The 25,945-nt window shown below is 36.5% G+C and overlaps 1 protein-coding gene across 1 annotated transcript in view; it reads right to left on the bottom strand.

The window, feature by feature from the left end:
• The window catches only part of LOC140146463 (uncharacterized), a 384,283-nt gene that overhangs the window by 73,272 nt on the left and 285,066 nt on the right, over positions 1–25,945 (bottom strand). The window contains 1 exon segment of the mRNA XM_072168322.1: positions 13,295–13,343. Coding sequence (XP_072024423.1) covers positions 13,295–13,343 — 49 coding nt within the window.

The raw sequence follows: 25,945 nt of genomic DNA, 5'->3' as shown, positions 1-25,945 counted from the left end.
AACATACCTCATTCACCAAAGAAAAATATATTTGCCTCCAAGGACTAAATAACTTAACCCTTTTACTTGTGAATATGGGTTATTCCATTTGAAATCCTTACAACCCATAACGGTAGACAGGGGGTGCAGATTTCAAACGGAGTCAACCATTCATGTAACCCCATTTGAAATTCACACTCCCTGCGTGGAAGATTAAGGTCATGCATAGGGGTATATGGACTCCAACTGGAACAGCCCAATGATTTTGCCCAGCAACGATTTTGTTTTTTCAAATGTTGACCCTCCAGTCTGTATTTACAGAACACACCTTTTATGCGCAGGAAACCGCCCCTCGTGCCAAACCGATTAAGGTGCACGACAATGAAGCAAAACACTACTTTTTTTGTACACTCCGGAACCGTTTCTTTACACTTCAATTTTAACAACGAAACCAGACTTGGGTTAAGTAATAAACAACTACTTTCCCTGAAGTAGAAGAAGGGAGAAAAAGACGATGGATTTTATAAATGCAAAAGATTGCAGGGCATAAGGATGGTAAAGCGCTTAGTGGTGGAGATCTATTATGAGTGCATTTATCATTTATAACTTGATGGGTTCTTGACGGGTTAAGAGCGTGCGGCCGGGTCTAGGGGAATTCATGCCAGGCGCAGTTAGCTCCCAACATTGCGCAGCGCAAGCAGACCGTGAATTTCACAGTTAGCTCTAGACTAAACAAAATGTGCCAATAGAAAATAGAGGGACATGATCTCATGTTTTATATAATTTTAATATAAACTCATTGCACACAAATTTCTTATCTACCCCTGATCGTCAACTCGCTTTTCTCAAGGTTGATATCTACTCCTGATAAATTGTCATTGATAAGCTCACTTTTCTCAAGTTTGCTATCTACCCCTGATAATATTGTCATTGATAAACTCACTTTACATAAGTTTGCTATCTACCCCTGATATAGTCATTGGTAAACTCACTTTTCTCTAGTTTGCTACATACCCCTGATATTGTCATTGATAAACTCACTTTACATAAGTTTGCAATCTACCCCTGATATTGTTTATGATAAACTTACTTGCTATCTACACCTGATAAAGTCATTGATAAACTCACTACACATAAGTTTGCCATCTACCCCTGATATCGTCAATAATTAATGCAGTTTACTATGTGCCCCTGATATAGTCATTAATAAATTCACTTTTAAACAACTTTGCTATCTACTCCTGATATAGTCATTGATAAACTCACTTAACATAAGTTTGCTATCTACTCCTGATAAAGTCATTGATAAACTCACTTTTTTAAAATTTGCTATCTACTCCTGATATTGTCAATAATAAACTCAGTTTAACAGGTTTACTATGTACCCCTGATATTGTCAATGATAAACTCACTTTTAAACAACTTTGCTATCTACTCCTGATATAGTCATTGATAAACTCACCTTCATAAGTTTACCCCTGATATTGTCAATGATAAACTCAATTTAACAGGTTTACTATCTACTCTGATAAAGAACCAATTATCTTAGCACATCAAACCATTAAAATCCCTCTCATTACAGTTCAAACCCTGTGTAAACTTGTGCAGAACATTTAACACACTTACAGCACTCCCATTTATTTTTGACACACCCTGTATAACCAAATTTGAAGAGGAAAAAAAAGACGAAGGCTTTTAGCCACAAAGTTTGGACATTCGGAAAAACATAGAGCATCAAACCACTAGACAATTGTTTCTTTTCAAAAGAAGACAGGAAAAATACAACTCCGGTTTGTACTATTTGTCGAGAGAGCGAGACGGAGAGAGCGGTCGGATGATTCTGTGTTTTACTTTGCTTACAGATCCCTACTTAACTTGTGTCCACTCAGTAATTCAAGCACGCATGAAGCACACAATCAGATCACTCTCTATGGACGGTCAAACAGACACTACGCAAAACACACCGGTCTAGCTCGGGCCAGCCCTGTGTTGACCGCACAGCGGAATACAGATTTATTGATATTCTTTGCAAATTACCGTGCACTGTATTTCCTGACTGTGCAAAGATTGCTGCAGATTTGTCCAAATTGGACAGTCAATCTCATCGATGCCGACTGTTTTTTCCCTCTCGATCGTGGTCATTCATTGGCGTTATGTGTTAACTCACATCCTTTGGGGAGATGGCCCCTAAGCTATAACCAACTATGGCAGGAAATTAAAGAGAGATAGTCGCTGCGGCGTATTCACTCCACTGTCTCCAAACTTAAAGGTCAACCAGGGTCGGGACTTTGTAGACGAAACCCTCGAGGTCGCGATGGCCACTTTTGCGTGCCACTCAATCGCTATGCACATCCTACACTTGAAATGAAACGACCTTAGGAACATAGGATTTCAAAAACAATCCCATTCCGCTACATAGAGTACAAAACAATTCAACTGACGGAGATTGAAATCCCGGACACGTCAAGAGAGTTAAATAAGAACCACTACAATATACAAAATGTGCAAATACTTCAGTGTTGGGTAACATTTCAGTACAGATTACAAATAAGACTATAGACGGACTTAAATAGAATGAACATTAAATACTTTTCTTCATGTTCATGAGTACAAATCTTTTGCAATTCTAGAAAACCACTTTTCTTACAAAATTGAAATTATCACACAAAATTTTATATTTGTTCCAACTTGAAGTAACATTGTTACTTCAAACCAAACTCATTAAAAAATTTAAATGAGTTTGGTTTCTTTGACTCATTTCATATAAGATGAATGCATTAATACTAGTATAAGAAATACACTGTAGTTGTTTAGTTAAATGGCTAAAACATGAAAAATATAGCTCCTGCCATCCTACTCGCATCAATCTTAGTTTTGATCATTGTATGTTGAGCCCATGCCTAATCCAAACCTGTGATTTCTCATAATTTCACACTTAATCATTGTATAGCAAGCCTATCCCTAATCCAAAACACTGTGATTTCTCTCAATCTCTAATATGTAGCAAATCTCTATCTTCACCAAAAAAAAAACTATGCCGAAGTTGACACAGCGACGCTATACACCTCTCCGTAAAATCGTGATTTATATAATGAATTTATGCGAAACAATTGACTTGTTGAAAACCACAAACAGATTACATTAGTAGGTTAACAATGCATGGGGAAGAGGCTGATTAATGCAAATAACTCAATGCAGAACAACAGCTTTTAAAATAGATTCCAGTCGCGAGGCCGATTAAACAATAAAGGTAGATTCTTGTTCTTTTCTTCTTCTTTTGAATTCATGATGATTTTGAAAGTCAAGGAGCGATATGTAGGATACCTCAGGGGTCAAATGATACACAAATCACATAGAGTACTATAGTTTGTTCCGCTTAAAATTGACGAAAATTATTTGTTTTTTATAACTGTGTGCATACATACAAATCCGAACTTTCGCTCACGTAAATTCACATAAGTGCGGCCAATCATGCATTACGCAACATGCAACTAGCGTACATGCTGTGCACAACTGCATTTTATATCATACACAATTTTATGAGTCTCATTTTTTTAACCATAATCCATCACATGGTAGCTAGTGATAATCTCATAACTGATACAGAGACTGGTAGTAATCTACCACCTGACAACTAAGTGATAATCTCACAACTGTTACAGAGACTGGTAGTAATCCACCACATGACAACTAGTGATAATCACATGACTGTTACAGAGGCTGTTAGTAATCCATCCATTACAGGCCAAACTGATAATCTCATGACAGTTACAGAGACTGCTGGTAATCCATCACAGGTCAAGCATGAGGAATGATGGTTGCTTTCTTATCTGATTGCGATCAGAGAAAGCCGCAGCTTTGTCAGATTTTTGTGCGATGTCATTACCAAGCCTGCATCCATCTATCTTGAGTACTGATTTGATCAACAACTCTTACATCAGAAAGATCATAATTTGATTGCCATCACTCCATTTATTGATTTCCTACCATTCAAGACCTGATTTGAGGTACTTTTACACTTTTTGAGAGAGAATCACGTATATCTTGGCTTGGATGCTCAAGATTATATTATTTTATGGACAGAAAAATTTGAAAAAGGAAGCTTAAATGCAGCTACAATACAGATCCCAACATGTGTGTGCATCTTTGTTTACCTGCAAATGATCACCCACACAAGACCTTAAAATACCCATGATATAATTGAGCCATGTTTACTCCTATCCAGTTTCACATCATTCCCACACCTTGTAATCCAATCTTTAAGGACACCACACATAAACCAGTTCATCAAGAAATCAATCAATAATTCTCACATATATCACTCTAATTTCTATCACAAATTCCACCATTACTAAAGCTGTTGCCAGGCAACCTGTGGATTCAACATACACCATAACTTGCCAACCAACAAAAATGGCTGTGTGACAAATGCGCTTTCGCAAACAGCATTACACAAGACCCGTCGTCCGTAATCGAGAGGGAGCATATCGAAACGATCAGTGTATTCCGCCGAGACTAATCACTGTACAAAGCACCATTAGGAGTGGAACATTGCCGTAATAAATTAACCTGAATAACCTCATAAAGAAGAAATTATTAAACGGTGCCAAGTCGGGTAAAGCAGGGAATTAAGTTTGCCGCAGGGACCTCTGACCGACCATGCAAGCAAGTATGCATGCATGCACGCATACGACCACGATCTTGTCTTCTATGCCTCTTTTCATTAGGAGGATATGATGTAGAAAATATGGAAGTTATGGCATCTCATTTCTTCATCATTTGAAAGGTGTTTGTGCATATATACCTTGATACTCGCTTGCCATCGACATAATGTGTACATGAGATACAACCTGCCCTGGTTTAGTCTGATTTCTTTTTCCGCTACTAATTTTTACACCTGTGAGTAACTGTCACACTTAATTGTAACTCTTGAACCTAACCCTAACAATTAAACCTAACCCTAGCTAATCTTAATGCTCTGTGTACTAGCCATACATATACACTTCAACATAAAAAATCCTATTCCGAGTTGTTGTTTTTCTTCAAAATATCAAGACCTATCTTAAGAACCACTGAACCAATACTAGGCTTGTTTGTACTCATTTTAATAAATTTTTCTTGCTGATTCCAAATACGGTCATGGAAATGTACAATTCTGAAATTTTTGAATTTTGCAGTTTTTAACCATGACCATGTTAACCATAAATAATTAGACAAAATAAAATAATGTTTTGTGTGGATATGCATTATGAACATGCACTATGTTTCACTGTCAGTTATAAAATCTTCCTCTGCACTTTTTAGTGTGATATTTTAAATTGATAAAAGATAGATTTTAAAACTAAGTTTTGATTGAACCAAAAAAATCTATTATCAATCTTTTGATTTTGTTCCTCTTCCTTTTTCACATTTTACTACTTAAATTAACCACATTTTAAATACATCCCTTATTATATAATCAGTATTAAATGGGGGGTAATAAACGATGCAGAGAAACACTGCCACACTTATTTTCATAATTGGTCAATGCCAAAGCTTCATCTTCATATAAAACTGATATTAAGTTGAAATCCATACTAACCGCTTTATGCCCATACACACATTCTGATAATTATACCTATATAAGGTCTGTATATTGCGCTCAAAAACGGCTCCTAATTCTGGCAGCATTTGCAGCAGCATATCTGTGTCGTTAGGTATTGCTCGTTAACGATGGACATGGCCTTGGTGCACACTTAGTCTTGATTATCTCTAATTATCTTACATGCCAGTCCTATTTTTAACTACAAATTGCTTTTATGAAGGATTTGTAAAAAATTCTTTCTTCGTAGATTATATTTTACGACATCTTCTTGCTTACTAATTTCTTTTGAAAAATTCTTGAAAGGAACAATAAAATACTCTCAATTTAAATACCATGCTAGTCATTTCCCCAGAGAAGAGGGTTTCAAAAAATAAACATACTATTATAGATGAAAACATGCTGCAATGTAAATTGAAAAAGAAAACATTTTACCTCACTGTAGTTTAACGCGGCTGTGTACTCAAGACGTTGTTTCTTTCGCAAAATTGAGCTTTTTTGATATTTGTTACTTTGTTATGTTTTTTTATAAATACAAGGAAAGAAAATCCAGATTTATAAACTCCAACTGCGCTATTTTATGGATTTTATTTCACTATTTCATTCGTGTTTGCAATTTTAAAGAAAAAATCTTTGTTGTATCAGCGGGGTGACACGCGCTAAAACAACGCATCGCGCCAAAACAGACGCAATTTGTTAACGCACAGATACGCTACGACATCATGGCGCTTATCTGCATGCGTGGCGCATCCTTTGGAAACACTAATTTCAAGTGGTCAAATGGCTCCGTTTTAGCTGATAAAATGTGGGTTTTTTCAAGTTCTTTTCCTCGATTTGAATATCAAGTTATGAATGGATTTCGCTCAAACTTCTCAACAGGCTGTGGATTTACCCGATGTTCACATAATATAAGGTAGAAATACAGCATCTATAGGTCATCTGTGCATAAATATGATCATCGTAAAAAAGCATGATCGACTCAAGAAACGGTTTTTCTCATTTTTTATATTTTGGTCTATTTCCGATTTTAGGCATCATTTTGTGCAAATAGGCGTTTGTGAATTTTAAAAAGTTCCATTTGATGCCTTATATGGTCAATATCTCAAAAACTAAGGCCAATATCAAAAAAATAAAAAAAAACGTTTTTGGAATGGAGCCTCAAGATTGAGCTAAAAACAAAATAAAATATTTTGGAAAGAGTGTTTTTTGTTATGATGTACCTAACAAATATTGCCAAAAACTCACTTTTTGTGATTTTCTTCATAATTGTTGTTTTTACCCCAAATCTGTATTTATATTAAGATTTATTGATGTCTTGCCTTTATAAAAATGTATACTTTTATATGTCTTGCGCGAATAATTACAAAGTTATTGCACTTTTACTACATGCATGTCTGAGAGTACACAGCCACCTTAATCTTTGGTCTATTGGGCTATTCTATTTTAAACTCATCCTCCCTCTATGGAAAATTCAAGTTGAATCTTTCTCAGAGGGTGTATGAAATGCAAATGGTCATTTCATTTGAAATTAATACTCCCCCTGTAGAAGTTATTTCTAACATCTTCCACAGGGGGAATGTGAATTTCAAATGGAACAGCCCATTGCTCTTAAAATCAGCCATGTTGGACGTCCTTTCCCCAACCCTTTCTTTTTTTTAAATCACAAAAATTCTCAGTTACAGCAATGAAAATCAAGTTTATTTTCAAAACAGACCGCACACTTTTCCTTCTATGTAACAGAACTGGACGAGAGTATCCTCAATTTGCAGCGTCATTTACAATATACATGCCCCTTTAAACTTTCTACAAAATATGTCCGTCACAACTTTGCTTCCATCACAGCGAGGCCTGTTCCAAAAGCGTACAATTGTTATGATGACATCTCTCTGTCGTAATATGTCATCTGTGCATGAATACGGCGACGCTAAAATAACAATCGACCTCCATTTTTTGACAAACTTTTTTTGTGGCTTCTAGCCACCGGCTGCATAAGGCATATCATTGCATCTGTAGCAATGAGTCTGTTATTTATCTTACCAATATAGTTCATACTGAACTCCCAAGCAAAATAGCCCAGACTTATTTGCCTCCGTCCACTCGGACAAAATCATTACTTTTTCTTTCCGTCTTCCACCTTCAGGGCATGCTCAGCGAAACCAGTTAGAGATGCTTTCCCTGGCTTCTCTCTGATAACACAAAGCAATCCCTTTTACTCCAATTGCATTCCTGGTGCCCTTGCCTCCCTCCCATTTTGTTTTCATCTCGAAAAAAAAAATGTATTGAAACTCATCCGACGAGTTCAAACCATTTTAAACGGTTAAGCGGGGGTTACTGTGCAAAACAATTGAATGCCGGATGAACGCTTAAGTAGATAGCGGAGGTTATGTGCGGCAACAATTGGAGTAAGACGGATTTACAAAGTGGACATTCCGCCGGAGCTGTTTTGATACTCGGACCCATTACATGATCGTGCATTGGCTTGGAAATTGAATAGGATTTATTACTTAAGAGTTGCACAAGGTGAACCTAGCCCTCTTTTATTAAGTCAAAAAGTCCAGATAATTTACCGTTTCCCCAAAATTTACAGAGCTACAGGTCGCAATACCTATTTAGTATATTTAGTATTACACTGTTTGATTATTGCCTCTTTTACCCCTGGACACTACTGGTCATCTAACAGCATTTCTGATTGGATGATTTCAATTGCCAATTATGACTAGACTTTAAACTATTTATGGTCAAACTTACATTTGCAGATAATCTTATTAAGACCCTCCTTGATTGGTTCAAAATTGGACATAAGATTCATTTTGGCCAATCGGCAGGTAGTTCTCATGGAGTTAATAACAGACAAATGCATTTCCTTGTCTTTCCAGCCTAATAACTACACTTATCCTCTCTAGATGAAAAAAATAATTTTTAAAATATCATGCCCACTTCAACAAATATTATCCTACAGTCGTCCACAAATAGAGCAAAATATGGTCGCTAACCATTCTCCAAACATGGCACGATGCTGTATATTATGACAGCGATGAATCGCGTAATTGGCCCTAAAAGATGTTATTTTGCCGTAATAGCCATAGCGCTGGCAACTTGATCTCTTTCTCTCCATAACAGCGTGTCCCGGGAGATTTCAGCGGGGAAAAATAGAACGAAATAGTAGCAAATCTAGAGTACCGATCCAACATGTGGAGTTCCCATTGAGGCCAAGTGATGACCGTTTTTTCTTGTCTATTCTGTCTTCTCGTTGTCACGGCACAGTATCGTCACCTTGCTCATTCTGTCAAAGTATCATAATACTGAACCGGTAACTAGGGGGAATTGACTTCCATAGAAACCTGTCGCTAATGACCCCATTTCTTTCATACCTCTGCATTGTCGTGGCTTGTTTTCTACTTGTTGTTCACCAAGTTATCAAACAAGCAAATTTTTGTAATTCAAAGTTAAATTTCAGATTTCTACTTCTTTTTTTTTAAAGTCAAAATCTTGATTCAAAATGCAGAGATAATGCATATTTTACTAGGGACGACAGACTTACTGACTCTGCTATACCTGCCGCAGATCCGGCTTGAAAGGTTGTGGATTTGCGGTGCATACCCCTAAATAGCTTGTCCCCATTATCCAGTCTCATGCATGAACACTAAAAACGTTACCAACAAAGGAAGTGAAGAGAAACTCTCTGCCTATTTTTTTAATATAATTTTACATGTATGGGAGTGAGTCTGCAAGATGTATTGAAATCTACTATTGAATATGGGAACATTTCATTTCTGTAAATCGTCTCCCACTTTTCTTCTTTTCATATCCTCCCGGTGCACTATGAGCCATAACGATTATCATACCCAACTGCATAGTTCAATGACCCACATTAAACAAGCAATGCTTATATTGTGACCTCAAGTTGTGGAGTATGAGTTTTTGTACCCGATGCATCCAAAGGTCATTCTTTGTGCATAAAGGCATACTGGGTCAAGGAACTGTGTCTTCCAGAGTGATGCCTTTCCTCTTTTTGATCCAAAGTAGAATAAATTTGTCAGCTAGTCATAGACATAGTGATATGCACCCGAAAATCGTCAAAACAGAAAAGTGTTGCGGATAACGACACACAAGGGGGTAGTATCATATGACGAAGCATTTGTCGCAAAATTGCCTTCAATTAATTTCCAATTTCCTCCTGTGCACAATTCTGCCTGATACCCGCCGTCTATCGATGCTATTTGACTACGGGGCGACACTATATTTGAAGTACTGTGGAGCACAGCGTCTCCTACACACGAACATTAGCGCCATTTAAGCGCTTCCATGAGGATACATAGCTGTCTCGTTGATCAGTGGAGGTTCATGCTTAAAAGCCAGCCGAACTTGCAAAACGACCCTCCAACGATCGTCGAAAAGAAGGAACTAGTGCTAGGGAGTTGTCCCTTGATATAGAATTGATCATGGCTTATAGGGGTACCTGGTTCTCGTCGATTAGTTACTATGATTTGTTTAATATCACCACTAAGAATAGGCTCCATCGAGTCACACAAAACACTTGGCTCAGTGAAATCTCTCAATAATAATCATCTGCTTGGCCCGCTTTTTGCATCAGAATTCTGGTGTTTCTAGAAAGAAAAGTGGGCCACAGGGGGGAAATGTTTCTAGAAAATTCCTCTTAGTGCCTCCAGGCAAAGTTCACTGACCTAGATAGTGTTTTTAAATGTAACATGTGATTGACCTACTGTATTGGGGGCACTTGCATATTGAATGCTTTTATGAATATCAGTCAGCCAACAATATCTATCGATCGAGTCTGTTCTTCTGCCGATAACTTTCATATTAGCTAAAACTTAACTCCAAACTTCCAATAATTAAATGATATCTATGTCAATAACAACTAAAAAGGCAAATGTTAAGAATCTTGCTTTTTGTGCTTTAAGGCGAGTGAGATGGCAAGAATCATATTTTTCCATTTTTAACCATTTAACTAAAAAAACTGATGCATACTTTTTAAATTTACTGCATTGATCTTATTTGAAATGAGTAAAGGAAGCCAATAATCGCATTTATATTTCCATAGATCTTGCGGTTCTTGAATTAAAGCCAATTATATGTAAAAACAAAGTTGAACATGAACATAATAATGAACATTGGGGCAGAAAAGCCTCGGTTTGAAACATATTGTTACTACCATGCACACACACCAACAGGCCTTGAACTTATATAGAGTAAGATTGCATCCTATCTTGCTTCTTTATCAAAATCTCTTATGCGATGAGATGAAGCTTAACTTCAGGCCATCCAGCAATCACTTCTATGCATTTCATAATAATCTGTCAAATTTGACCGTTAACGAGAACAGAAACAACATCTATATATATATATGTATATATATATGACATATTTTACGGGGCAGAAGGACTTGAGGAAGAATTCTACTTAACATAACTTCTCTCTTCTAGCCTGGGCAACATCACAAAGTGATAAAAATCACTACATGTTTCAAACCAAGAGCCCAATTAGTCTCATCCCTACTAAACACAGTTCAACCGAACACACCCTAAACGTGTCTGTGAATGAACCACACCTTAGTGGTTGAGAGTGTAACCCACAGTACCCAAATCGCCAAAGTTCAATACAATTGTATAGGGTTTACTGTACTGTGACACAAGGAGATTAGAGTACTTTTTTTTTATTGAATAACTTGTCTTCAGGGTTTCTCAATCACGATTCAACAGGCTTAAAGTTAAACATCAAAATTCCTTTACCCTGTGTGTATTTAGCAATAGTACACTACGGGTGTTTGAACACGCGCGTACAACCAAACACTGCAATGACATACAGAATTACATAACCAAAGAACTAATTTACCAAACACACCCACACGAGGTCCTACTTGTATCTTCATAAGCCTACACTAAATAAGACACTCCTTTTGTGACCTGCTTGATATTAACTTTATAAATTGACTTAGAAGTGTGTACAAAAAATTGAGCATGCACAAGGTTAACATTCCTACAGGCCCTGAGGTAATCCTTCTATACTTGAATAATGTGAGCCTTCTATAATGTGCTCACACACACACTAACTGGCCTCTTTTATGTAGAATGTTGCAAGAAAAGGTCATGGAAATTGACCTAGATTCATTTTACCATTAATATAATAATTCAATTATAGCCTGAATGACTTAACGCTAAGAGCAATCCGGCAAGGAAAACAGCTGATGATATTGACGCTAACAGGCTTGATGGTTGCAACCCCGCGCTCCGTCATGGCAACAATCGACAAAAAAAAAAAAAAGTTGAGCAATCTTTCAATTTCTTTGACAGATAACCCGGTGGTAGATTTGGGATGGTGAAATAAATCAAATACAGTTTTTTTATTTATCGGTAGACTTATTGACATCTCCGTGTTGTTGAATTCTGCGTTGACTCGGATATTAAGTCAGGATTTGAGGTGACGGAAGTCGGATGGCGTGGACACTTTGAAATTCAAACCGGTCGACTTCCTGAATTGCGATGCAATTGTGGTGCTATTAGGTAGGGATAAGAATCGCATCATGGTTTTATTGGACTTATGATATCGCTATGTATGGTCTACCATGGTGTCACCTGATGCTGGCTGGCACTATTTCTTTGTATAATATCACTTAGGATCCACAACATGCTCATCTATCAAGACACAGTTCTTTAACCCCAATACATTTGCACATTCATTGACCTTTGACAATTCTGGTACAAAAACTCATACTCTGCAACTGGAGGGCAAATTTTGCACCATGATTGTTTAATTGAGGTTATTGAACTGTGCCATTGGGATGAGGCCATTGTGATCCACAGTGTAAGCTTATATTTTTGTGTTCAAATATTTTCTTGATTGAAAGCAAATAAAACATTTTGTCATTTGTTAATTTTGCAGTTGCAAAATACTGCCCCATAAATGGAATTCATTATTGAACATTTTGTGCGCTTTTTCTTTAATTTTGCAAAATTGGCAAAAATATACACTTGTAAAATTTGCATATGCAAGCATCCTATATTCCTACAGGTACTATAGAGCCAGTTGAAATCCAATTACTGTCTTAATAGAAGACATGACTTAATATTCCTCACAGGGAATGTGAATTTCAAATGGATTCACCCATTCACCAAAAAAAAATGTGAAATTCACACTCCCTGTGTAAAGTGGAGATGACCAATCAGAGGCCATGTCTTCCATAGGGGTGTATGCATTTCAACAAGAAATATCCAAATGTGTTACTGTGTAGATAAACCTTACCAGTTTCAGTTACCATGGTGTAAATTGAATACTGCCCTCTCTAGTACAATCAAATTCAATCATTTTTATCCATAAAAACCCTGATAACCCACCTATAAATAGTATACATTAACAACCCTGATAACCCACCTATAAATAGTATACATTAACAATTTTTTGGGTCGGGGCCTGATAGTACACTAACAAATTTAGGCAACAACTTCTCCCATCATGGAATTGCAAAAAAATAAGGCCAATGCTTTAAAACAAGGAGATTCCCTTCCTTCTTTCTATTCATCCATTGCACAGTTCTGCCATATTGGGTAGAGACTCAAACTAACAGACATGAAAGGAAACTTGGCACATGTTGTATGACTGGTTCAATTCCCGTTCCTGTATGCTGCATGCTAGTTCAAGGCTCTACCCTCAGACTTGATGACCATGCACAGAGTGCATGTGAGAAAATGGTCAAAGCTGTTGAATTCAACTACTTACCTCTATGCCTATTAGTGGCGCGGTCTATCATAAGCATAGCATCTTCAACCTGCATAAAAACAAGAAGAGAGAAACAAATTAGTAATATGAATGCAATCTAAAGTGTCTATTATCCTTATTTCAGCCATGTTCTTTGGCAAATTTCCTCTGATAAACACAGCTGAGTCATGATAATATAGTTTATGAATTGGACTAATTTTGCCATTCTAAATCACAGAAATGTATTCAGCCCTGCAATCTCGGATCCGCAGTTGCCAACATGATGTGATTGACTCATGGCAGTAAGAAATGACACTTTTACAAGGAAAATGACATTAAATTGGGCTATTCCCGTTGAAATCCACACTACCCCTGTAGAAGTTTTAGATAAAGTCTTCCACAGAGGGAGTATGAGTTTCGAATAAAATGGACATTTGGGTAACCTGCATTTGAAATACTCACTCTAGCTTTGGAAGATAGGTAAAGCCATAATACAGGGGGAATCTGGGTTTCAAAATGATTAACCCTGAGCAATAACATTTGAAAAACATACTCCTCCTAAGGCAGTGGATTTTAACTGGAATAGCCAAAATGTGTTACTCTTCATAAAATAAAACCCCGTACAATTTTCTGTCTGCTACTAGTCTGATGAGCCCTCCCTTTCAAAACAGACATGCTCCGAATCTATTTCACTTACACTAGTTCAAATTCCCAGCCGTACCTCAAATTTTCTTTTACGCAATTTCTCTACCTCAATAAAAACGACAGAAAACCCATCTGGTTGAAACGACCTGGTTTCGGCTGTCATTCAACCCATCAAACCCGTCCCTGTTATTTCATCCAAAATGAGACACGCAAGACACAAAGATGCCTCCGATAATATTGTCTATTGGAATGCGCCTCTTTATTAAGACCCTATCACTATGGCCTCATTCCAATGGCATAGTTCAATAACCTCAATTAAACGATCACAGCGCAAAATTTGACCTCAAGTTGCAGAGTATGAGTTTTTGCAATCGAATTTTCAAGGGTCATTTAATGAATATACAGTTGCAGAGTATGAGTTTTTGCACTCAAATTTTCAAGGGTCATTCAATGAATATACAAATGTATTGGGGTTAAAGAACTGTGCCCTGATAGATGAGCATGTTGTGGATCCTAGTGTATTGGATGCACAGTTCTTTTAACCCCAATATGCCTATACTGTTTGAAAATTGTATATAGGCCTATATTCTATGTGATTTGTCCTTCCCCTTAATACCCAATGCAAAATTACAGTTTTCTACTATGTGATGTATACAATGACAATGACCTTTGAATGTGTAGGGTACAAAACCTCATACCAAATATACCTTGAGGTCAACTTTTGAGCAATGGTAGTGGGAATTATTGCACTCTTGTCACTGTGATTGAGACTATTTCTCTGGCTCCTATTTTTGCAGTTGTGATGTTGTCCCACCCTCGCCTACACTTTGTGGTATCTAACATAATAAAATCTAAAGGGATTTCAAAAATGAATGCGTCCGTAATATAACTTACTACAGTGACACAAGTTTGCATTTTGTAAAATCAGGGCACATATAAATAGAAACTTTAACTACATACATATATGAATTTTGAATGTTCTAAAAATACATGTTTATGTCAACAAATGTATACCTAATATTAACATCAATCTTTGAGACAAAATTCTGAACTCTGCCATTAACACTTGTTGCAGTGGAATTTTACCTCATCTATTGTGAAACACACTATCACATCCTATAGAATACAAAATTTGCATTATGAAAAGTACACAACTGAACTGTGCATGTGGGTGATTGTGCTGCTGCCAACGCTCATCTCGTCAACCTCAATCTCCTTGGCACATTTAAATTTGAAAAGAATTAGAAAAAAGAGAGTAACTCTGACGACATACGCCATCTTTTCAGGGGGACCCCGCTTGTCCTTCAGGCGATTTTCCACTTTCCGCTTCTGCAGCCATGTCAACCGCACACATCTTGTTTTCTATTCACCGATTCACCCCATCCCACTTTCTTGATTTCTTCCCTCTTAACTTTCAGTCATTTTTTCTTCCTCTTTTTCATGCAACATCATAGCTTGAGCTGACTTTAACTGCTGTGAGTGTCATATCATTTAACCATGATATAATTTGGCAATTCCATTTCAAAAAATAGCATTAAGGGAATTGAAACCCGCAATATATCATACGTAAATCATGACATGTCCGACGTGACTCGGCTGCTCACATTCAAACCCACTCATAAAGCGACTCCTATTACAATCAAGATGAAGCCGTTTTATGCAACTTTTTGTTGTCTTTCATTGGATTTCTGTCTCTTCTCCTTACAAATGGAAGTATATTATGCGAAAGGGGGGATTTTGCAGGTGAAGTCAATTTTGAGTTGAGTATTTCTGTTTTGAAAGCATTTTGCAAGCTTTAAAATGATACCTCATTTGCTAAAATTGATCGCAGAGTTCATATTTTATAAGTGAAAATCATCCCAAATTCTTATTATTTTGGTTACTTTTTTCTGTTTATTTTAATCTGTATCTTGAAAAGCACTTTGACACAAAGTCCCCCTTTTGATGTGCTGCATCGCATATGTCAAAACTTCATAACTCCAAGCTGCTATGTGTTAAATATGCTAATGTATTGTTTTTGTATATTTAACACAAAGCAGCTATTGAGCTATGCTCATCTGTGAGGACACAGTTCTTTAACCCCAATATGCTTACACTCATACAATGAACTTTGAAAATTTGGGTGCAAACACTCATCCTCCACAAATGTGAGGTCAAATTTGGATCTAAAGCTGTTACATGAGGGTTATTTGGCTTTGCCACTGGCAGTGAGACCATAATTGGCTAAGGTTATTTATTTTGAAACCCTTACTCCCCTGTATCTGTCTTTACCTATACCTTCCACTAATTGGTCATATATTCCACTATTTTGAAACCCATACTTATCCCCCTATACATCTGGTTTTAACTATATCTTCCACAAGTGGAGTGAGTATTTCAAACAGTACCCAACTGTCTATTCTTTGATAATCATACTCCCTCTGTGGAAGATTTTAGCTAAATCTTCCACAGAGGGAGTGTGAATTTTAAATGGATTAGTCCAATTTCACCACAAATCAATTACTAACCACGCAAAACAAGTCACAGAACAAGACCTGACTTCGTCCACGAAAAAGCTACCCATCTTTGAATACTTCTCGCTGATTATCTCCGTAATCGAGCGTGTTCAGATCTGTATCGGCGTAGTTAACAAATTCATACGGAGGTACACCATCGCTAACTTTTGGGCCATCGGTTACCGTGCTTAACTCTCAATATAGGTCAATGCACAGACATATTTAACTTGTAATTATCACACTCAAAATTCATCTAATGTCTACTTCTTGCACTTAAGTTTATTGATGAACATGCTTCATACTTGACAATAATTTACACCTTTACTTGGTTAAATGCAAGAAGGTCTTAAGTTCATAGTTATAATAAAGCACTTAGGACATTTTTGCACTCAAGCATCAAATTTAGTGGTTTCACTTATAATGATAAAACATTCCAATCATAAGGGCTCAGTTCTTTTAACCCCAATATGCTTGCACACTCCTACAATGACCTCTGATAAGTTGGGAACAGAAACTCATACTCCACAATTTGAGGTCAACTTTAGTACTAAGGTTATTGAACTATGCCACTGGCTATGAGGTTAAAAATATAAGCTCATATTTTTTTCTTCAGGGTTTCATTTGTTTCATATCACAGTTGCATTTGTGTACTCATTATTTCAATCACGTCAAATACAACTCGTATAATGAATGATATTACCACCAATTTTCTCTTCTTCTGTTTGGTTTCAAAATCGGATCACAGTGCACTATGCTCGCAGCAAAATATCCAGCAACCCCCTCAACTACATGTCACATGACCTGATACTCCTTAAGGTAACATCTCTTACTCGTCACTTGATTCCAGCTACAAATTAACTGTATAATGGTAAGACAATCATAGCTAGAAGCTTTGTGGCAGAGTCTGTGACTAGAGCACCTCTAGGACTGTCATGACCCAATTTTCCAAAAAAAGCGAAACAAAAAAAAAGAGAGATAAAAAAAAAACACGGTAGAAAAACTTATTGATTGAAGAACGGATATATAACACAAACTCAACATGGCATATGTAATTCTGAATTTTAATGGAAGTTTTATGCTCACTATCTCAAGGGAATCCATTGCAATATGAATTGAGGAAACAAAACGACAAAATATCATTAATTCAAAGAGACTCGGCTTATAATTTTACCAATACAAAGTTTTTTCTTGTAATGCAAGTCAATTTCTCCGCAAAATAGCCTCGAAAAATATTCTAGCTTCCTGATCATATAGTGTGTTGATTCAGTGAAGCCCTCAAAAACAACAAGAGGTTAGCTCAAGAATGTCCTATCTGTGATAGCTGCCAGGTGGCATACATATCTCTAGATGAGTACAATATAGAATACAGAAATTGTCAAATGTCTATAGGGCAGCTATTGCAGTAAGAGCTTTCTTGCTCTAATCCCCCCATTGGACTATTCCAGTTAAAATCCACACTACCTCTGTTGAAGATTTTGGAAATATCCTCCACAGGGGGAGTATGTTTTTCACATGCAATTGGTCAGGGTTAATCATTTTGAAACCCATACTCCCCTGGTTTTACCTATATCTTCCACAACTTTGAGTGAGTATTTCAAGTGGAAGTTACCCATTCTCGATTCAAAACTTATACTCCCTCCGTGGAAGACTTTCAATCAGGGGTAGTGTAAATATTAAATGGAATAGCCCATTATATCTTGGTTTGTCTTCAGGGTGCTTTCTCATCATAAATAAGATCTTCTTCCATCCTGAAGTAGACTGAGAGGAGAGAAGAAAAATGCCAACATGAGGGTGTACAACAAGCGAGTTGTAGGACGGGATATACGATTTTATACAAATTAAGGTGTGAAAAAAAAAGGCTAATCAAAGACAGCTGTAGCACCGAGTTGCTTCCTCTTGGGACACGCTCTCGATTACACGACCAGACGAAGTGGGAAACCCAATGTACAGCCTTCGGGATCCTTGTTCTCGATTTCGAATAACACGATGTACTCTAATTAAGGTAGTAAACTGAACTGTAAAAAAAACCTCAAAGTTACGAGAGACTGGTGTTCTCAAATTGACATGGATTATGATAAAATGATTTTGACAGATAAGCAACTACTGTTATCTGTATGCTCACGTGCGATTTCCCTTTACACACAGATTCATCTGGGAAAATGAGGGTGGGGTCATATAAAGTAATGTCCTGATGACTGATTTTCACCACAATGGGTTATTCTAGTTGAAATCCATACACCCCTTAAGGAAGACTTGACCAAAACAGGGAGAGGGGTATAGTTTTTAAATAGTCACCCATTCAGATAACCCAATTTGAAATTAAAATCTCATCCCAATGACCCCATATTTCTTACATATTTCTCTCACTGAATGCCCAAAAAATGCTCTCCCCAATGGCCCCATATTTTGAACATTTTGCTGAAAGCATTAACTGTGAAAGTCTCAACCTTACTACACCTATAGGCCTATCCATTTCATATTGAAGTCCACCCCCCCCCCCGGTGTGTTCACATAAATACGGGGTAAACACAATGATATGTGTGGGGGAGTGTGGACAATTATGCCCATGCAAAAATGAACAGAAGATTTCAATACATCTCTTTTAGAGAAAATATTTATCAACTTAATGAGAAAATTTTTATAGAAACAAACCTAGCCTTCAATCAGCATTACATTAACATGATTTATCACTTCCATAAAACTAAGTCCCTCAGCTAAATTCATCAAGGCGTTTCCATACCTAATCATCTTTTACTTACTATGACTTGGTGAGAGTAAATATATGCTTTTTTCGTTCATTTGCTTTTTCTATTTAATAATTATTGTAGACTAGTGCAATTTTATATTTTCTAAATGCATAGTGCCAACAACTTATATAGAATCACATTTTTATCTTTACCTAGGTACCAATACTGAAGTGCAGGATTGCCAACAAAGTTCCGTTAGCCCAGATCGTGTAAAAAACTGTGAAGTTACCAAATTTTTCTCCTAACCACTGGTTTCTACTAGACATGAAACTACCGAAAGTTGCAGGCGCCAATGTCGGAAAGTGGCCCATTTTGTTTTAACCATTGGTTTTATTGGGGCAGATAATGGTCAAGAGTCATGGAGCAAATCTACAAAAAGTCGCCCAATTGGGCTACCAAATGCAAGTTTGGCAACCCTGCGGAAGTGTTTATACATGCATAACAATTATCTCTTGTGTTCTTCAATTTATGGCACATGTTTTATTTTTAATACATTCCATAGTCCTCCTACTCACAGTACTTCAAACATAGCACTTTTGAAGCGACAGGCAGCTCTCGTATTCTTGTATAGTATATTATGATGGGGTTATCTATTTTATACTATGAGGCACAATTGATGGTTAAAATCTGATCTGATTTAATCCCAGTGTTTTGTTTTTAATTTGTTAAATTGAATTACATTTTTAATTTCTTCAGGTGTTAGCTGTATAATGCTGGAAACCAGAAGTTTACTTTATATAGAAACACCATCAAAAGGTTAAGGACATTGTAATCTAGAAACCAGAATGTTTAGCTTTAGGCTGAAAACCACCAAGAAAGCTGGCTATGCTCCTGGTGATGTTGACCTAAAACTACTTTTGATGTTCATATAAAGTTGTGATTATGAAAATATGTAAATAAGATGCATTATGCATTAATTTGCATATATGCATGATCAAAGACCCTTTCTAGGGTCTGTGGCATGATGATATCTTTTTGGCAAATATAGGCCTATATAAATATTTCAAATCTGCCATACCCTGTGGAAAAAGAAAAATCCCCAGATACCCAGTACAATGACTATACGGAGACGTGCCGCAAACATGGGTAGCATTTTCTGCCCTTTTGGTATATCAATGACCTTTTTGTTTTAATTTTGCCTAAAATTTTGACTTTTGGTATAATGATGGGTCCAAATTTCTTGAAAGGTATAGGTATATTGGTATATTGATGGATACCCTTTCAAATTCTCAGCGACACACGCCTACCAAAACCAAACTTGAGTACCTCCCCCCCCTCGGAAAATCTTTATCAATGGGAATATGTCGGAACTAAGTATTATAATTTTCAGAGGGAATATGCTTTTCAAATTGAATTGTCTTGGATTCATTTTGAAACCCATACTCCATCTGTCTATTTCTTTAAGTATTCCTGTGACCACGTCCTGAATTTAAACATTCATGTTTCTGAAAATAGCCCCAACATGTTCATCCAATTTATCTCGCAACAAAGACTCGGTGCCCCACTAATCAAATTCATCGCCACGTTTCATACATGAATACATTACAGCTAACCCAAATAATCTGCCAAAACTAGAGCAATCCACATAATCAACAACACAAGAATGATGTCACAAAAAAAATATTTTCAGAAAGAAAAAAAAAATCTGTCTGTCCCGATAGGATTCTGAAATTGCAAAGCCAAGATATGAATAGCAATGTATGGTAATCGCATAAGAAAAGCAAACTCATAGCCAAAAAAAAAAAAAAAAGCTGACATTAAAATTTCAGTTTTGGAAGACATTTTATTCTATATGAAAACATTTTCTCCCATACGGCATGTGGATATATATGTTATGCATTGTTCTTTGCTTATACTTCATGCATACAGTTTTATCGGGATCAACATTTAAAAACTTGCTGCATATGAAGCTATGACGATCCAAGATTTGATCTCAAGAACCGCTGAACCAATACTAGGCTTGTTTGTACTCATTTAAATGCAATTTTAACATAGATCCCAAATATGGGCATGACAAGTTGGAATTCTGAAATTTGTAATAAAAAATGTTTTCAATAAAATAGTTTGAACAGGTTTATTATTCAGTATGTACTCTGCATTTGCTGGGTTATTGAATAAGGAAATCGGTATTCAACACCACACTATCTAGTTCACATATGGAAATGGTTGTGTAACATAAATGAGACACAGAGAACAGGGAAGGGGGACTCCTGAGCTACGACAATTGATATGCACAAATGCAACGCAGCATCGTCTTGATCTAACAAAACTTCTTGCAAATTACACGCTGATCTGCAGTGAAACCGTCAAATTATGCAAATGAGTTTCTCTCCGCAGCCGTGGTAAATTCAATAAACTTCTCTAACCAGGTAGAGTTAGAACTGAGTTAATGGCGCGTTATACAATTATCCAAGCTTAATTACGCCACTTAGTAAAGGCGCACAGCCGGCGCTTGGCCTAATCCCTTGCAGCTTAAGCGCTGGCAAAACAGCTTGGTTTGGCGGCATCCGTGTGAGCGGGGTTTAAATTACACACCTGGGACCGGTTGCCTTGTATCGCGATAGCCGTCAATTATTGAAAAACCGTGTGGTTTGACAATATAGAAGAATCTAAAAATCCTATACATAAATAATCCAATGTATAAATTCTTAATAGAAACAATTTTCTTATCCACAGCTAATACCAGTCCAATTAATATCATACTCTACTTATCCATTTATTCATTTCATTTTTCTAATTGCCCATTATACACTACCCTACTTTTGCCATTGTTGTTGAAATTAGGTGATTAATACCACTGTGTGTGGAGATGACATTAAGGTCACCTCAGCTCAGCCATTGATCTCTCTCCGATGTGAATATCATGTCGCGATTGATTTTTGCGCTTAAATTTGCGGCCAGTGTTAGTAAGGCGAGTCGTTGAAAGTTAATGCAGACATGGCTCTTGTCAGGACGGAAACATGAAATGATAGCGCTATGTCATTGATTGCACCAACTTAAATGTAATATGATATGTTGGCCTGAACATGGTCTCCGCTGCAATAAGTGTTTTGACACATCTCAGTTTTGCACAGTTCATTTGTAAAGATGCAAAGAAGTGATCTCAAGTGCTATTAAACAACAAAATGGAATGACATCTATCTGTCTTAATTCAACAAGTTTGGATCAACAAATGATGTGCAACACATGTATTTACATAGCGTATTTCCTCCACTCAACGCCCAGGAAGGACTGCAATTTCAATTTCAAAAGGGTGGCGTTTATTGCAGGCAAAACTTTGATGATAAAATTGCCATGGTAAGCTTAACCATTGTGAAATACCAAAATAGTCTGGGTCTACCATTTTGAAAATCGGGTGATTTAATTGGTAACATTATCACTCCGAAATTGTATTGGCGAGTGCACTTACATGTAAAAGTATTTCTTTATAAGAAAATTATGATGGGGGTAATGAGGTACTGAAAATATACAATTCTGAATAATTTTTGAATTTTTAAGAAAAAAATGGAACTTGTCGTCTGCATTCGACACCACCCTGGCCCTGTAAAGAGGGTTAATATATAAGGTTTTGTGTGGCTTGGTTCATTAATAGTAACTGGACCTCATCTTCTAAATCAAACAGCCTTTGTTCAAACATAAACTATGCCCATTTTTTATTGTTGATGTACAACTATACATCATTTTTCTTCTAGTTCATACACAATCCATAAATCACTAAATACAAGTACTTTTAAACACTGGGTGAGAATTTATTACATCTACACCCAGAGTGAGAATGCCACCTATTGCGCAAGACTGCATGCTAAAGTCCTAAACCTCTTCAGAAATCTGAGTGCAGAAGTTCGAAATCCTAAAAAAAAAAAAACACTGATCCAATGTCGCTATTGATTTTGTACTCATTTGAATACATTTTGCATGAAGTGACTTCATTTATGTAAACTACCAAATCCTGATCCTTTTTTTGTAAAAATTTTGTTACATTTGAGGTGGTGTCCACCATAGCAGATAAAAGGTTATAAGCTTCTTGGGATATCCCCAAGAAATGATGTAGTTGAAGAAATATTGAAGAAATATTTATGATTATGTTGTCTGTGTCAGAGAGATGAAGAATTTATGACCTTGCTGAGTTACCCTTCACTGTTCACTGGTATCTTAATGGCCTCATATATCAGCACACAGTTCTTAACCCCAATACCTTTATACATTGAAAAAAATGACCTTTGAATGTGTTGGGTACAAAAACTTATACCCAACAATTTGTGATCTTTTAACAGTTACAAGGTTGTTATGGACTTTGGCCACTGGACATGAGACCCCTTTGGCTCAACAGTTGTAGTTTTGATGGAAGAGGGACCTCATATTCTGGGACATCCCCTATTTGAAAAATTATGTGGATGACAGAGGGAATGTTAATGACCCCATCAAGTTATGTTTGATGTATCACTTTTGTGACCTATACATGTAGGATGATAAATTGCCCCAAAGATGATCCCATATTTGCACCCTGGTGGAGGGTCTCAATCCCAGTGTTCTCTGACAGTGTGCAAAATGTCTTGTTAGATCTACAATCCCAAATAGTCCAAATTTACATCACAAGATGGAGCATCTGTGTTCAGTGTTTTATCCTGTTTCTTTCCAGGATCTGTGCTCAGACAGTATGTCACAAATTTGGCCCAGTGAAAATCAAGATTTGGCGCACAAAAACTTGCAATTTTGTATTAATGAAATACTCAATTTGAAATATTTTTGAGGACAAATTGGGCCAATTTGGAAAAATTCTCAAAAACACACTTCATTTGTTGCCTCCAATTTCCACATATATAGTAAATACTCTGTGTTATACGAGACCTTCACTTTTCTAAACCTCATCAAGGTTTTTTCCATCAATATAGACCTACAATGCCAGTTGAACACAATACAAAATGAAGAGAAAGACATACATCCTTCCTGACATGACAATGCTATGATGTGACAACATAATGCACCCATCTCATCATTATGTATTATAGCATTACACTTAAATGCGTCCTATTCATCAGATTACAATAACAAACAACGCTCAATAAACAAAAGAAGACTTCAAAATCAAACGGATCATAGCGTGCAAAGCATTAACGATGGCGCATGATGGATTAACAGGATGACATACGGGATAAAAACATTACGGCATTAATGCTCAAAATGTGCTGCATATGGAGTTGGCGTGTATATACCTGGTTTTAGTCATGTCTCTGTGAAGATGTTACATCCCAAAGTGCTCAGAACCCGATCCCTACCTATTTGCATAGGAGAGTTACTTTCCGTATATAAATTAACAGCCCATACATTTTCTTAATCACTTTCCTTCCTTCGATGTGCTATTCCAGTTTAAATCCATACACCCCCTGTGTAAGACATGACTTAAATCTTCCACACGGGGAGTGTGAATTTCAAGTAGGGTTTACCTGAATTCGTTTGAAATCTATTTCTCCTCAGTGGGAGATTAAGGTCATGTTTTCCACAGGGGGGTGTATGGATTTCAACTGGAATATCCCGATATCAAATTAATCTTTCTTACGGTTTCTTTCCCGAGCTGCAAGTCATAACTTGTAGCGAACCAAAAATAAGTTTTCCCAACAAATTATGCGCAGAATTTCAACTAGTTTCACTATAAGATTCTTAAAAAAAAAAAACACTCTCCTTCCTCATTACCGATGTCAATGACTTGTAGCTTCAAGCTTAACCTCAAGCTTTCTGGGGATGAGTTTAAATAGCAAGAATGTACAGGAATGTTGTTAACTATTTAAGAAATCAAATGGATAATTAAACTTAGTAAACCAGGGATTAGATTATTTAATCAAATATATTCTATACATTAGGAGCCTTAAGGACAAAGGCATGAAGTTTTTATTTTGAAATTGTATCACAAAAAAAAAATTGACAAGCATACTATTTCATTTCTACCAAATAGATATAATTACCTAAATTATGTGACAATATTGCTTTCCTTAAAGGCGTTACGGACCGAAACCTGCGTATCGCTGACAAAACAACGTCAAATTTCTCTATTTTCAAGTTCTCACCCCCTACGGGCCATGCCATTGAGACACCAATATCAAATTTCCTTCCTCAAATTTATTTTCTCTGCAAACAAAAAAACTTGGGAGTTGGAAATTGACAAAATTTGGCGAGGTATATGATGGCAATGCTGCCAATTATCAAATTATCTACCTAGAAATTTGTTGCAATATTTTGTAACATAGTTAAGAAAGCTTAGTAGTGCCTGATAAAAATTGATACTTGCAGTTGCCACTTTTATTACACTACAATCTCCAGGGACAAAGTCCTATGAAAGCACACATATTGAACAATTCAATAATGTATTTTGGTATCAAAACTCACTCTCAATAATATTGGGTCAAGTGTGAACATTTCATTGGTATATGAAGGACATTGAACTTAGTTTTTGGAGTTGAGGCTGTTTTTCAGGTAAAACAAGGGTTTGAGTTAAATTACTACTATTAATATTAATAACAATTACACTTTTCTGTAACTTTTTTTAATGTTGTCTGCCAAACTTTTAATTATGCAGCTTCTCTATCAGGATCATATTACGCTCTTTAGTCCTAATATTCAACCAAACTAAAATTTGTGCAAAATAATGAACATGACAGATTGGATAACAAAAGCTTTAAAAACAGTTGTGCTGTTTGCACCTTGTAACTTTAATTCTGAGGGTATGACATATTGAAAGGGAATTTGAAAGTTCAGAAATGCATTCTGATAATGATGTATCCTATTTTTGC

The sequence above is a fragment of the Amphiura filiformis genome, chromosome 2, assembly GCF_039555335.1.
Source record: "Amphiura filiformis chromosome 2, Afil_fr2py, whole genome shotgun sequence".
In the NCBI taxonomy this organism is placed as follows: domain Eukaryota; kingdom Metazoa; phylum Echinodermata; class Ophiuroidea; order Amphilepidida; family Amphiuridae; genus Amphiura; species Amphiura filiformis.
Note: the sequence above shows the minus strand (reverse complement) of the source record. Positions and strands in the feature narration are given on the sequence as shown.